Source organism: Oreochromis niloticus, linkage group LG3 (genome assembly GCF_001858045.2).
Source record: "Oreochromis niloticus isolate F11D_XX linkage group LG3, O_niloticus_UMD_NMBU, whole genome shotgun sequence".
NCBI classification, from domain to species: Eukaryota; Metazoa; Chordata; class Actinopteri; order Cichliformes; family Cichlidae; genus Oreochromis; species Oreochromis niloticus.
The window spans coordinates 34,037,620-34,053,696 of record NC_031967.2 but is presented as its reverse complement, the minus strand read 5'-3'; the positions used below and the strand labels follow the sequence as shown (position 1 = coordinate 34,053,696).

At 37.0% G+C, this 16,077-nt stretch overlaps 2 protein-coding genes across 2 annotated transcripts; one reads left to right on the top strand and one right to left on the bottom strand.

Moving 5' to 3' along the window:
- Nucleotides 1-363: 363 nt before the first annotated feature.
- LOC102079507 (myelin-oligodendrocyte glycoprotein) lies at nucleotides 364-4,065 on the bottom strand. The gene is made up of 5 exons (XM_005463704.4): nucleotides 3,704-4,065; nucleotides 2,688-3,065; nucleotides 2,445-2,537; nucleotides 1,504-1,613; nucleotides 364-1,397 (listed from the first exon to the last, which is right to left on the bottom strand). The coding sequence occupies exons 1-5, from the start codon at nucleotides 3,789-3,791 to the stop codon at nucleotides 1,377-1,379; spliced, it is 690 nt and encodes a 229-aa protein (XP_005463761.1). The 5' UTR covers nucleotides 3,792-4,065; the 3' UTR covers nucleotides 364-1,376.
- A 2,106-nt stretch (nucleotides 4,066-6,171) lies between these two features.
- Nucleotides 6,172-16,077, top strand: LOC102079358 (low affinity immunoglobulin gamma Fc region receptor II-a). The gene is made up of 7 exons (XM_025904513.1): nucleotides 6,172-6,189; nucleotides 7,030-7,129; nucleotides 8,173-8,433; nucleotides 9,694-9,942; nucleotides 10,133-10,261; nucleotides 12,262-12,333; nucleotides 14,639-16,077. Exons 1-7 carry the CDS (start codon nucleotides 6,187-6,189, stop codon nucleotides 14,692-14,694), a joined length of 870 nt encoding a protein of 289 aa, XP_025760298.1. The 5' UTR covers nucleotides 6,172-6,186; the 3' UTR covers nucleotides 14,695-16,077.

Sequence of the window (16,077 nt, the reverse complement as noted above, 5' to 3'; positions counted from 1 at the left end):
CGGTGGATGTGAAATTTCACCCAACAGATACGCTTACAGTTTCAGTGAAAATGAAATCTACTACAGATTATGATGTAAGGTATAATTCTTGGTAGATGATAAATTAGTTTCTGTGATAGCTTTATAGTACCATCATAAAAGGAAGCATAAAGCAGCGTCTGTTGCACTTTTAGATAAAACACTGATGTCATAAGCTAACAAATAGCACTGCTATGACCTATGTGCTGACTTCACATTCTCACCCACATTACTCATCCATGATACCCCGATGCTAACACAACATAAGATGCCTATCATGTGATGTAACAGCTGAACTCCAGAACAGATTTTAATCACTGAATATATGAAGCAAACACACTGCAATCACTTGGAAATGCACTTTATGTGGCTATTTTTTGTTGCATGAAACCGAATAAACACGGTTTCAAATATCACATAAATTCATTTGAAAGTGCAGGAGTGACAAGAGTTTCAAACTTCAAAAATCAGAACAATGTTTAAAAAAAGACCAACTTTTTAAGAATGCAAATATGATGAAGCTCAAATAAACAGAACAATTAATATTTAACATTGATGATATTGGCTCTTTTCTCCATAAATATAGCTGCGTGGCTCAAAAGCCCTTTAATTGTCAGTGTTAAGTGACTGAAAAGCACTTTAAAGTTCAGAGGATGGAAAAGTTCTTCCTTATAAAGGAAACATACCTCTAAAGTCACATCCAAATACTAAAATCCTAAAACTGATTCAAAACTGAAACAGAAAATTGTCCCATAAACAATGTGTCATTATAAGAAAAACCACCTACAGCTCCAGGCTGTCTCAATACACTACTGCTGGATTTGAGTCTTTAAAAAAAACACAGACACAAAACTCCCCTCATTTCCCACCAATCCTCAGTTTTTCATATATCCTGCAAGTGTGTATATATACAAAATATTGAAGTCACACTATATGTAGTGCAAAGTTATGTGAAAAGAGCTAAATCTTACCGTGTGACCAAAAAACTTTGACATAAAAGTCACAAAAACAAATTCAGCTTTAGTGTTAACATGTAAAACACAAAGTGCTGCAACACATCACTTCAACAGATTTAAAGTAACCATATACCCTGATGCCAGAGTTCAACTTTGGCTCAGATGATGGATCCTGTTTCTGCACTCGAACCTGCGTGACATCACCTGACCAGTCACTGAAGGCACGGTCATCATTTACAGGAGTTAAAGTTCATTTGGGTCCAAACAGATTATGGGACACGTCCACTGTGTCCAGAAGAGGCTGGAAGAGTTAATGCTTCAAATCTTCAAACACATATGAAACATCCGCAGGTACGTAGGCAGCACTCGTCTCTGTTAACATTTCCAATGCGCCCTTGCCAATTAGATTGGAATTTTCTTGAGCTGGAGAAAGATTTTTTTAATTATTTTTGTGCACAGTTTTTCCTGTTTCAAATCTTTCAAACATGAAGTAAATGCATAAAAACAAAGATTTAAGACTTTAACATACTTCTGCTTTTTGTGACTCTGTGATCAAGCATCCTCCGACTGCGAAGCACAGAAGAATAAACACACAGAGAACCACAACTGGAATCAGTCGGCACCGCTCGGACGAACCACCTGCCGGGAAAAACCAAACAGAGATGAGACCAACTGTAACTGTCAAACTCATGAAGTTACGTATTTTTATGTTTCAATATTCTATTAATAGAATACTTATGTTTAATCATCAGAATCTGAATACTTTAATAATTCCTAAGGAAATTATGTGAAGTGTAGTTTTTGGTAGATGATAATATAGGTTCTTTGATATCTTTATAATTCAGTACAGTCATGAAATAAAGCATAAAGCAGCCTCTGCTGCACTTTTAGATAAAACACTGATGCCATAAGCTAACACATAGCATTGCTATGTGCTGACTTCACATTCTCATCCACCCATATTATGTGTACCGATATAAGATAACAATTATCTTTTATTGGTATATTGAAATTGAACTTTATAGTAGTAGAATCATAAAATCACTTTCTTTTTCAATCCACCAGATCATGTTTGACACATTTTTTGTAGGTCAGCAAAGGTGCAAAGGATTTGGCACATGGATTTGCAAAAGACCTGCATCTATACTACAATGTGGAAAGCAAAGGCTTTTGTTACAGGCTTAGATCTAGCTATGTGACAGTGTTACAATGATGAGAGCTGCATTAAATTTGGCATGCATGGAGGTCCGCTCATTATCTCGCACAACACCTGCCTTACATTCAAAATACATGTACTTGTGTCGTAGTCCAAACACGTATTCAGCTAAGTTAGATTAATATGAATGGTTCAGTGTGTCAGGCAGATGCAACATTTATGGTAGGTTTCACATGACCCAAGAGCAAAAAAAGTGCTGATTTTAAGACTTTTTCATTGTCTGTATTGGGTGTATGATGCTCTCATGTTCTCACCTTTATTATCTATCTCTTCATTTAAATCAGAAATATGGAAATTTTCAGGATCCAGTGGTGTCTCTGTTGTCCCAGTTTCAGTTAAACTTGGGTCTGAAAGAACAAAAGAAATTAAATTATCTAAAAATATGTATTTATCATCTGTAAATTAGCTGATATAACTAAAGGCATTGGTCTCATAGGTTTATAATACTTTTGAGAAAAAATAAACTGAGAAAAAATGATTTTATCAGTCTGACTCACCAACAATCAGACGAACAACTGAAAACCTTGTTTGACTCTTTAACTTTGGGATGAAACATCTGTATCTTCCTTCATCTTCTTGTGTCACATTAGTGATTCTTAGTGAGATGTTTCCTTCTCTCAGGCCGTCTGTGAACAACGCCGTCCTCCCGATGTACGATGGGAGCTTCATGTCGGGGACCTCGTGGGCGTCTCTGTAAAGATGAACATATTCCACTCGGCTCAGACGGTCGTTGGGGTCAGGACGGAGGTCCGGCTTTGACCACTCCACCGTCAGCCCCGCCACGTTAAATGCTGGTTCCACTTGACAGGGCAGGATGACATCATCACCTGGAGCTGCTACAACAGGCTGATGGGATCCAACCACGTGCAACTGACCTGAGGGACAAAAGGGGAGATTTTAAACGCTGTTCGATTGAAATCTGTCTAAGATTTTAACATTTTTTCCAATACACTTTTCATTCATCAATTTTCATTTCTTAAGGGACTGATTATGATAGATGAATAATTTATTGGTTATTCAAAAGAAAAAAAGTAAACCAACCAAATATTTGTAATGAAAAAAAAAATCAGCAGAGATTTGTGGACAATGCTTTATATCAGTTCAATTCAGCACAATATTTTTCAGTGATTTCTATTACGAGGGTAAGTTTCGACCAATCAAATCCAAGCAGCCTACTACCACCAAATATCAATAGAAGTAAACTGAAACGTTACACAAAGGCATCACAGCATCTAACGTCATTAGTATCAAAGATGCTGACATGTTTACTTATTTATCTCCATAAAAATTAAAGGGATTGTCTCAGTCATGTTTACTTAATTGGCTACGATAACAGTACAGCCACATAAGTCTGACAGGTCTCTATGAAGAGCGCTACATAAGTAAACACTTCCATAACACACACACACACACACACACACACAGATAAGTTTGAGGATATGTTTTACAAAATTGAATAGTAATAATATTTGGCTGCAAAGCAAGGATACCTTACATGTACTTTAAAGCTTACCTTGAGCAAGCCTGAGGACGAAAAGGAGCGGAAAGACGACTCTTAGAGTTGGGATAGAAATCCTGTAACTGAACTCTCCTGCGCCCATTTTAATATGACAGTAATGCAGAAAGTAATTAAAGCATCTCGAAACCAGCTGAGTATAAGTCTGAACACGAGCTATAAATACATGCGTAAACTCATTGGGCGTGTCCTAACAGGTGAATTCCCCAGAAACACGTGCTTTTAACGTGATTAATTGTACAGTATCAAACTTGTCCAAATCAAATGGAGAAAGTATTGAATATTTATCTCTACTTTTACTGAACTTGAAGTTTGAGAAAGCGAAAATTGTACGACACATGGGTGACTATAATAACCAGACTTCCTAAGCAGCTGTGATATCACAGAGAAGAGACTCACCTGTTCGGATAGCAGCTTTGTAAATTCACGGTGACCATCGGATTCTCGAACCAGTGTTTATAAGAAAACTACTTTATTTGGTAAAAGAGAGAGACCGGAGCAGCTGCTGCCTCGTTGGTAAAATGAAAGTAAAAAGATCAGAGGAGCGGCAGCAGGCGTGGGCGAGGTTACGAACTCAAACACCTCCGATCCTCAGTTTTAGTGAGCAACAGCGGGCAACAACTGAATGAAGTAGCTGCTGAAAGGATCAACATGCAAAGGCCTCACATGGTCCCAGAATGAGCTCCTCTACCTCCACAGAGTCTGTATATGTGTGCAGTTTGTCATTCCTCATGGATGTGGCCATTCATTTAAACTTTATTTGCTTTTATCTTGTCTATGTGATAAATACGAACATGCTGCCAGTTAAACATCAGTGCATCACGGTGTTTATTTGTCGGTACTTTCACCTTGTGTTCAAACATCCTGGTCAGCTGGGACTTTTCTGTGTGGGGTTAAATAGAATTTGTAGTGGATTTCCACTTTCATAGAAGCTCTGCTTTTTCAACCTGGCTGGGATGTGAGAGTGTGCGGTTGCACGTCTCTGTGTGTTAGCTTTATGTTAGACTGGCATCCAGTAAAATCGCACCAAAAAAATTTCTTTCTTTTCTTTTCTTTTAAACCACAACTTCTCCTTAGTTGTGAGCTTGACTTTCTAAAGCCCATCCTGCAGGTTCAAACTGGACTTCGGAGGAACTGGCACACAGATTCCCCACAAACCACATCTGTACATGTTAAGCCAGGGAAATTTGTTTTGGAATTTTTGTGTTCACAGTTGGTAAGTATGGCCACAGGCCAGATGATTTGGAACTGTACAGTTTATACTTGTAGATATTTTAAAATGATATTATTATCTGTTATATACACCATTCTGCATTTATCAGTAGCTATTATTCATCTCTGGCTCTCTTCCACAGCATGACTGTGTCTCAGCTTCTTCTGCTAACCCCAACTGGTCATGGCCTCCCCTCCCTGAGCTTGTTCTGCTGGAGGTGTCTTCCTGTTAAAAGGAGGGTTTTTTTTTCTTCCCACTGTTGCCAAGTGCTGGATCATAGCGGTCATCTGATTGTTGCGGTTTTCTCTGGGCTATTGTAGAGTCTTTACAATAAAAAGCATCTTGAGATGACTGTTTTTGCAATTTGGAAAAATATAAAGAAATTTGAATTAAACTGAATTATCTGCTGAAGTATGACTGCACATCCCACATGTTATTATGTAACCCACTGCTACATAATAGTATATTCTGTCACGTTCAGAAATAAAAGGAGCAACGGGAAGAAGAAGACAACAAAAAAGGATGAAATCACAGAAAAGAGCTGTGGATGTTGGTATCTTTAATCTCTGAGATGAGTTTTTCTCCATAATCTCTCACAAATATGAGTAATCACTCATATTTCAAGTGAGGTTAGTAAAGTTATTTACTTAGTAACTTGAGTAAACCAATATTAGAAAAAAAATGGATACATTTGGAGAGAAATTTGTCTCAAAAGTGTTAGAAAGTTGCATGATACAATCCTAAAGCTTAAATGGATGTTTACAAATGTGCCCAGTGATTTGTGTGTAACTTTTGAGGACCCACACATGTGTGTGATGCAAATTTCTCTCCATAGATCTGGGCCAGCGACGTGTGTCTGGTGAGGTTAACATTTAGTTCAGATGTTGTAATGTCTTCACTAAATGTGTCAACCTCTACTTCATACATAAATATAACTCCTGAAATACACCCCGTGTCTTTAAAGTCACGTCTCCAGCATTTTGTTTGATCATCACCTGCTCTGTAGCACAGCAGTCGCTGAATTGCTTCAGAAACAAGGCCCATGGACTGCATTGAGTCTTTTCATTGAAGAGTAATTAGATTCCCTTAGTTCCTGCTTGACTGTACTCTGCACTTTACTCTGTTAACAAGTTTCCCGTAAATACAGACTCAGCACACTTTGAAGCAATGGAGTAAAAGACGCTTTTGAAACACACCACACCGCCTCTGATGGAAGTTTCACTGCTGCAGCTGTGTTTTGCCTGGTATATTTCAGGGCTTGTACAGTATGGTCAGTAAGTGTTATATGTTTTAAGACAGGATTTTTTAAATTGTATTTATATACATATATATATATATTTATTTTTTCAAGCAGCTTTGTGTTGGTGTGTGTTGGCAGTTGTTGCTTTGAGTTGGATATAGAGTTAAACAACTCTGCACACTCCCACACAGTAGGTTGGCGTTCTTTCAAACCTCTACGCATTTGTGTCAAGAGGGTTTCAGTTAGTTAGAGAGAGATTAGTTTGAAATCGTACTGGTGAGAAAACAAAAGTCTTAAGTTTTGATTTAATGGGAAAGGTGCCCAAAGTATCACTTGTGATAGTGAGCCTCATCAAACCAGGCGCTCTGGGAATTTTGTTGGCAAACCCTGCGTTACAGTTACCTAATCAAGTCAAATCTGGAGTTTTTTTGGGTGGCCCTGAGGGAAATGCTTTTAGTTGTGCCATTAATGAAAAACCAAACAAAACCAAAAAACTTTAGGGGATATCTGCTTTTCTTACCAAAATCCTGCCGGTAACCTGACTCACTTCCAAAGTCTCGTGACATGAAACTTCTTTTGCAACCTGCATTTGCAAACTGCACAAATCAACAATTGCAACTTTTATATAACAGTAACACACTTCCAAACATCAAAATAATTACGTTTCTTCTCTAAGTTTTATGCAATGTTTGAAGATCGTTATGCAAGATTGAGGTTTTTCTGCATGAATCTCAGGGCCGTTTTGATTCAGGTCTAATACATTATTAATATACTGCAGGTCTTCAGGGTGAAGAACGTAAACATTTTGCATTTGTGGTTTCAAAAATAAGACTGTGACATACATCCTGCATAATTGTCTTTTTCACTAAGTCAGCACTGAGGTGTGATGCAGCCCCTCCGAAACTCTTCAGTCTGAGAGTCGAACACCAGCCAAGCAGCATGGAGATCACAGCTCTGTGCACAATTATGGGTGAGTACTAGAATGTGTCAAGTCTCCAGTGAGTCTGTGTGTGGGCTTTAGCTTTTGGATTTAATGAACAGATGGATTCATAGTTCAGCCTTTGATCTTTTTATAACATTAAAGAGAAATCAAGTTTTTTATTTCACATTCAAACATACTTTACAACAAACTGCAAGCTTTGTGATTATTTGATATTTCAAGGTAATATTTGTTACTTTATAATCTTTAAATCATCTTGCAAAACTGAGCAACTTTTACAAGCAAAAAGTTGCCTCATTGTTGCTAAACTTCTTACATTTTATTGCTTTCTGTGTTCAGTTTACGGTTTTAGTATTTTAACGTATTTTCTAACTACAGAAATTTTTGTTCATATTTTATTCATTGAGTTAATTTACCTATGAAGTTGTTTTTAGATAATGAAGTGAAATTAAGCAAATGTTAATTAATTATTGATGTGCTAATGAGGTCAATAATACAATAGTCATAGACAAAATAAAAAGCATTGCAGTTGAGCATTTAATTAGTGCATAAAACCGTATTTGCACTCTGACATCCTGATACAGATCACATAAAGAGCATCGTTCGAAAACCCCACATGTGTTTCATATGAAACCTTGTAACAGAAGATGCAGATATATCTGTTTTGTGGGTAATATGTGAAGCTTTCATTACATATGTCACGTAACAGAGCTGCAAAGCTGTGAGGAGGAGAGAAATGGTGTCAGTTGTGTTTCTTTTGCTTTTACAGTGCATTCTTGTTTCATGAAACAGCAACTGGTGGAAACCATTTAGCATTATTAATTGTAAATACTCATTTACAATTAAACACACTCATTTGGTTTCCGTTCACCCACGACAACGAAGGGAAGCACCCTATCATCAGTGTTTGGTAGAGAATTTTCAGAGAACAGATGCTACAGCAGCTTCAAGAGCAGCTAGACTCAGTGTTAAGTGGTGGCTGCCTTATAGCTCAAACTTTATATCTGTTACTGTAAAAGTATTAAATTGTTTTTCACCTTTCTGTTTTTTGTTTCTTTCTCTGTTTCTTTCAGCCACTTTGAGTATCTTTCCCAACAGATCTCAGTTCTTCATGTACGAGCCTGTTACACTGAGCTGTGGAGAGCTTAAAAACTCTAATTGGACAATAAAGAGAAACACGTCAACAAAAACAAATGAAGAGTGTCCCAAACACTGGGGTACAAAAAATGAATCAAACTGCTTCCTTCAAGATGCTTACCCATCAGACAGTGGATTGTACTGGTGTGACTCTGGAGCTGGAGCCTGCAGTGAAGCTGTCAACATCACTGTGACCGGTGAGTTTAAGCACTAAATTGAAGAAGGCGTCTTTTGGATTTAAAAGCCAGATTACAGATAGTTTTGATTGAAATATGACACCAACATGCTGGTGGGATGTTCAGCAGGTTTATGAAGTTTAGCATATTAAAATAGTGAAAATTTTCTAATTAGAATTAAGCACAAATCATCATGGAGACTGAAGATTTGGACCTAATAGAAAATGTCACGGAGTGGACTGAGGGTATTTAAATTAATGCATCAAATTTCAGGGAAATCCAACCGGTAACCGTTATAGTGGGTCACTTTATGTTAATGTTGTGTTATTACAGACTTATAACGTGATATTAAATATTAAATATGCACCATGAGAAGCCTGACATGAGGATTTGTTGAAACAGCTACAAACCTCATTTGTGTTTTCCAGCCAAATGACTTCTTACCCATTGTCTGATATTAATACTGGCTGTGGCCTCCTGATAGCAAACTAACAGTAGGCAGATTCAAAAAACAGACTTTTGCTAAAATACAGAAAAGAGCATTATTATTGTTTTACTTCTCTAAATATCTAATATGAAGCTAGAACCTGCACCCTGTTAGCTTAGCATAAATCATTTAGTTCAAAATTAACAAAAGCTTGTACCTGAGGTATAGGCATCCTAACCACAGGGTGTAGTTCTAGAGTAACTAGGACATACACGTAAAGGGTAACTCAACACCTGCAGTTAGCTAAAGAAATTAGCAGTAAATCTAATGGTTGACTCTAATGGGTTTTGAATTAAAGTACTGCAATAAGGTTCATTTAGATATTAGTGCATGGTCAAAGCTTATTCCAAGCATGGCTAACAGTTAAAGCTTTTAGTTAATACCATAGCTACGCATAATCAATAATTAGATGAAATGCTGGAGCTAGCTAAAATTATAAACAAAAAGTTATAAATTATTGACCTAAAAGTATGCCCTGTGAGTTAAAATGGTTGGATAAAAATGCAAATTAATATTTAGAACCAAAAATCTAACCAAAAACGATACACTAGTGAAATTTATCGCTATGTGTAATGAAATGAAAAGCTGTTAAATGCAGTAGTAACTTAAAATGCTGTCTGAATTGCTGAAATAGTTGAATTCATTCAAACATGACAGTTGTTAATTAGGAAGTTTTTTTTTTCCATTTTGATCTTATCTGATCTGGACTATGTCTTGTTTTGGGTTTTTTTAAGTGAAGCTTTGAGCCATCTTAAAACTAACTAATTGATGATTTCTGTCATGCTGTTGTTCAGGAGGCTCTGTGATCCTGGAGAGTCCGGTCCATCCTCTGCAGGAGGGCGATGGTGCGACTCTGCGCTGCATGAATAAGCAGAGATCTTTTATCAACCTCACAGCTGAATTTTATAAAGATGGCCTCCTCATCAGGAACAGCTCTACAGGAATCATGACCATCCTCAAAGTTTCAAAGTCTGATGAAGGTTTCTACAAGTGTACCATCTCTGGTAGCGGAGAATCACCGGACAGCTGGCTGTCTGTCACAGGTGAGAAGACTGAAAAGTAAAAAGGAAACAAACTTCTTCACACATTAGATATAACTTCTGTTTCCACATTTGTTGGTGCTTTTATTTGAGCGTAGCACAGAGATCACAGTCTACCAACGCGATAGCCCAAACTTGTTGTTGCGTTTGCATCAAGAACAAACTGTGGTTTCTGTTTTCTTTTGTGTTTAAGCTGGGCGACCCAAATCTTTTCACTCCCCTCCTATGTATATTGTGCTTCCTGTGGTGGGTGTCTGCCTCTCGCTGGCTGTGGTGTTGGTTGTGCTGGTGCTGCTGTTCTGCCTCTGGAGGAACCACAAAGGTCAGTCTGTTTTTGAAGTATATCTGTTAGCCACAGCTTTGCACTTACTGTCATATTCTTTAGTTACTGTAAACACACAGTTTATATCGTTGAATTTCTTATACAGAATCCCGCCGCTAAAATCCAAAAGTGCACTGCTGGTTAAAGTGCCTCTAAGTTTCCAATAAATTTGGGTACTTTACTTTATGAAACTATATACATATTAAGATTAAATTATGAGTTTCAAAGAGATTAACTGTTAGTTTTTCAGTGTGGCGGTAAAGACTTTATCTCTTGTTCTTTTGGCTGTCACCACAGCAGAACCGCGTACTTGATTTAGTAGATTTTTTCCCCCTGAATGACATTTCTGGGAGGGTTGTGTCACATCAGATAACACCATGCAGTCTCAAAGAGTCAGATTATGCAAATTTCCAGAAGAAAATTATATGTGCGTATTCATCGCATACAAGTATCAGTGCGTCTCTGCATACTGAACCTTTGTGGCTCTTTATTTAGTAAAATGAGAATATTGAAACTTAAAAAGTGATCGGACGTAAACAGTGTCTTTGATGCCCTTTTTAAATCTTGGTTCTAGCTTTTACACTCTTAAGCTTAACAACCAATAAAACATTTTAAAAATGATGATACAGTCTAAACCAAGGTGACTGAGAGCGTCATTTCCTGCATAGTTTCTATTCATTTCTAGCCGACCAATGAACTTTGCCTTTCAATAGATAAAACAACAATCTTTTAGATTTTAGATCCACCCAAATGTATTTTTGAACTTAAAAAAGAAGACACCTTTTGCTCACAATATAAATATAAATGCACATTTTAAAAATGTGATTAAATCAATTTAAAATGATCTTTGCTTTTTTTGCAGATATTTCTGATGCGTACTGTTCATATACACTCAATGAACACTTTATTAGAAGGGCTGTAATGAAACTGGGCTAGACACTGGACTATTTTTGATTTTGCTGAGTGTTGATATGATTCTACGTATTATTTTCCACATCAAAAATGTGTTTTGCTGCATTTCGTTGTGGTTATTTTGGAAAAGCCATGTACTTTCGCTTAGTTCATATCTTTCCCCCTTCTGATTGAAGATTTTGGGTCAATTGTTGGCACCAGACGTGATTTTAACACAGCCCGGTACATAGATGAGCTGATATACTTAAAACACAGTGGTGTGACTAACGTAAAAAAGTATGAGTGCATCATGTCTTACGTATTCTTCTGTGTTATCAACTGTTCGATCTCCTTGGTATGTCTTTGTGTTTCATGAGCTCACTGCAGATCTGATCTCTGTTTAGTCACTATTTGGATGATGAAAGTGTTGAAACTCACTGCACAGAAACCATTTATGTTGTATTTGTTTGATTTAGGTCAAAACAGAGGGCCTGTGTGAAAAAGCACAATCAGAAAGTAATCAGGTCGTTGTTGGTTCTGGTGTGTTTAGACATAACTGTAAGACCAAAAATAATACTTGTAGTATTAAACCATGAAACTATGAAACCCTCCCCCACACTTTTAGAGGTTTATGTAAAGACTGCACATGTTCTCCTTGTGTGGGTTTCTTTCGGGTAGTCCAGCTTCCTGCTCACACTGCAAGCCTTAACTGAACTTCCTCGACTGTATCTGCACGAGTTTATGCATCGCTGAGAGCTCATTGTTGGGAAACAGCATAAAAAAGCAGCAGATGTTTCCTGGTAAAACAGTCAGAGAGTGTCATGTAGACGCATTCAGGTCACTGAAGACAAAAAACCTGGAAGAGCGCTACAGCTTTAAGAATCTCATTTTGATGAATCAACAGCAGGATTTACGTTGCAAATGGTTTTCTGTAATGTACTCTCTTTACTGAGCTGATCTATATTTAGTGATTTAACAGAACAAATTATATAAATGAGATCGATTACATGTAGCAGAGAGCTATATGTTTAACTTTTTACATGGTTGTTTTATGGTCGAAAATCATATTTCCAAGCAGATGTTTAACAGTGAGAAGTGTTGTGCTGCAGGTGAAACTGACCCTGATGTTTCCTACACTGATGTCACCATCGTACCGGAAGTGCAGCCAAAGAGTGACAAAGGTAAAAACATATGCAGAGATCTTTCCCACACGTACACAAGAGCCTGAAGCATATCATGTATGTTGTTTATATTACCTTAGTTTTTCCTTTTTGTTTAAAGTTATAAAGACTTTATTTGTGCTATGTTATCTGATCATGAGTGAAACTTCTTTGATCTTTGAGTCAAGTGTAATCGTGCATGAAACTACAACATCATTGTTTAATGACACAATAGTATCGGTCCTTATCAAGGAAGCAGACAAGCAAGGGAAAAGTTTCATTTTGTTAATGATTTATAGAGTTAATGGAGTATCAACACATAATAAGATACAAACAATAACTAAACATAGAAACAAACAAATACAGGTGGGTGACTCAGAGGGGATTCAGAGAGTTTTGAAAAATGTGGTTTCACTCGTGGTCGGGGGGATAGAAACCAGACATGAGTAACAAAAATATAATCAAAATCTGTTGTGTTCCCAGATTGTCACGTGTAATGACTTTTGGTTTCTATTTAAATGTTACTATTTTTAGTTTCTCTGGGTTTACTTCTGCCTGGTGTATGGGCATTTCTCATTACATTCTCCTATGCTCCTCTCCTCGCTTCTTAGTCCCCCCTACCATGAGGAGAGAGTTCTCTCATGTTTGATATTTAGGGCCCTGATTTAAAGTCACAATATGACACAGTGTGGCAAGATAGTATCAGTGCTGTGCAAAAGTCCTGAGCTAACCTCATTTTTTTATATTTGGTTTCCAAGGTCTTTCAAAGATTTATTTTGGACACTGGCTGCTTTTTCATGCATTTATATATATTTTTTATTTATTTTAATTTTTTAGGGGGATGTGTTTTTTATTTGTTAAGCTACTTAAAAGGAACCTAACCCACTGATGAACCAGAGTTGTGTCGACACATAACAACGAACACATTTTTATTTGCATCTTTGTTGCACCTAAATATTCGCATTTTGTCATCAGATTCTACAAAAATGCCAAATATAACACAGTTTGAGAAACACAAAACAGCATTTTTACACCAACAAGATGATTCCCAAAGAACCATTGGGATCTGGGACATCTCTGCACGTTTACTGATGCCTAATCACAAATGGTGTCAGTGGTAGGGCTGCCATCAAGAAGCCATTCTTAAGGTAGGAAAACAGGAAGTGATGGAGTGAATCCCAAATTTAAATATTTGGTTCAAACTGTCATCAGTATGTACAGAGGAGGTCATGAGAGAGGTACAGTGAGTGTCTGCAGCCATCTGTAAAACACACTGGAGCATTCCTCATGTTTTTTTTTACTTCATTTCAGCCAGTGTTTTGGAGATCTTGTCAAAACTGATGAAATTATGAATACAATGATCCCAAACACTGCCAACGCACTAAAAACATAGAGTGTTAGAAAAACACACAAAGAAACACTGTCAGTCATGGATTGGCCTCCCTGAGCCCGGGCCTCAACATTTTTGAAGTACAGGATCATATAAAGGCAGCCAACATCTAAAGAAGAGCTTTGAATGTCCTTGAAGAACCCCGGAGAACTATTCCTGAAGACGACTTAAAGAAACAAGAACGCTGCCTAAGAGAGTTCAGACTGTGTTAAGGAATAACACAACCTTCAACACTGTAAGAACTGTACAAGCTTTTATAGCCTTATATCCTGTGATTCTATGTTTGCACGTTTCACTGCATCATTGCACCCATTTTCCATGTAAGACAGGCTGAACTCTGTCCTCTCTCCTTTAAATGCATTTTAGGGATTTTTCACATGGAGTACTGACTTTACTTTCTGGTCATTGCTCAGCCTCCCTCAGCGTCTTGCATTTGGTTCCTCTACAAGGCCATGACTTGTCTTCATGACAGAAACAAAGAAAAGTGGCTTATAAATGACTGTGCTGTGTCCTGTACCATCACAGAGATTGTTTTAAATGTAAACTTACTGCATTTCCTATTATTGGTACACAAAGATCTTCCTTAATAATAATGTTAAAAACGTTTTAGCATCAAAATGTATGCAGTGCTTACGGTAAAAGTATTCATTATAAAGAATTGCCCATTACTGCAAGTGAGTACTGATTCACTGCAACACTTCAGTGCTGAAGGTAGAGGCAGTCATATTTTAAGGGGGCGGGGACAACCCCTTCAGACTGTGTGTGAGAGTCACAGAAAAATGAAGCGTGAAACAAAGAAAGCCCACACATCTGTTCCCTGCCTGGTGTCACTGTAAGTAGATGTTTTAAAAATGTATAGCATGTAATGAAGTGTAGTTGAACTTTAATGTCTGCATGTTGTTAGTAGTTTAACAGTTTGCATCTTTGTGTCTTTAGCAGAAACAGATTCTGAAGCAACTTTCTACTCAACAATCAAACCAGCAGCCAGCTGAGCGGAGACATCAGAGTCTGTGCTGGGATCTATTTTTGTTTTGTCTTCATGTATAAAAACTGTAAATGTAAACTGAGCTGAGTCCTGCTGCAGCTAAAGACCCGCTTGTTTTGCATGCACTGCTGTAAAATTATAGACTTTTGTTCTTAAACTATTTATTGTTTATTGTACTTGTCATTTTTTTGCCTGTGATTTTTTTTATTTAATTTTTTATATAACTCGTGAATAACAAACAAACACTTCCAGCTTGGTAGTTGAAGAAGTGGATGACAGAGTGCTCAGTTTCTGTTTTTCAGCGGTGTAGTAACCTGTTCTACCGCTATGAATGAAGCTCAGAAAATAGAAAACTGGAAAATGTACTCCAGAATTACCCGACTGAGCCAGTCCCTTGCAATTTCTCGTTACAGTTTCTGCTTTCATGTGTACAAGTGAAACTTCCTTAATATGTTTATTATGTGTGGATCTGTTTATAGAAACTGAGCAGACAGGGACTTCCCACTAATTTACTAATGATTAGCTCACTTCCTGTTTGATCTTTGCCTCTCCTTCTTCCCACTGTATCTGATTTCATTCAGATACTCAGAGCTCATCAACAGATCCTGTCAGGCTGTAATTTTAATCAGGTTTTTAGAAATGTGGTTTTCATTTAATCATTGTTTCAACTGCATTTAAAACTCTTCTTCAATTTTACCATCTATATCTTCAAATCACTGAATTTATGCTTTGTACTTTCCCCCAAACACTGACTCATCCACTTGTTTGGCTCAGGCTTCTCCATGTGAGAGGAAACTCAATCCACGTGTCTTAGAAATATCTTGTCATCATACTAATGAAAGCAAGTCATGACAAAGCTGTTTTTTCTATTGCATTGTTTCCAGTTTTTTTTTGTTGTTGTTTTTTCAGGTGCCAAGTTTCTGTCATTTTGTTATTTAACAGTGAGTGTGTCACATGCTAGTCAGGTGAATGTAAACTATTGTCTTGTACTTTTCCAGCTCTCCAAGAAAATGAATTATTATTTTAATCATAAAGTTGTTTAATATTTAATTTAAAAGATCAAATTTGTGGTCTAAATAAATAAAATATATAAATATCGTGCTTCTTTTTAAATTGAGTGATCTGTCAGTACAAAGGACCACTTCACTGAATGAAAGAGCAAACACACAGTAACAAAGTATTTTATTCTATTTGCACAGTATTTTATTGTATTTGTATAGTACTTATTCTGTATTCCGGTGGCTGGTATTCTTTCTATTTTTGTATGTTATTCTGTTTATCTTATTCTATTCTATTGTGTTTCTCTCCTAATTTTTACAGCTCTTGTACTTTCTGCCATGACCAAAAATTACCCACGTGTGGGTCTAATAAAGGTTTATCTTATCTCTTA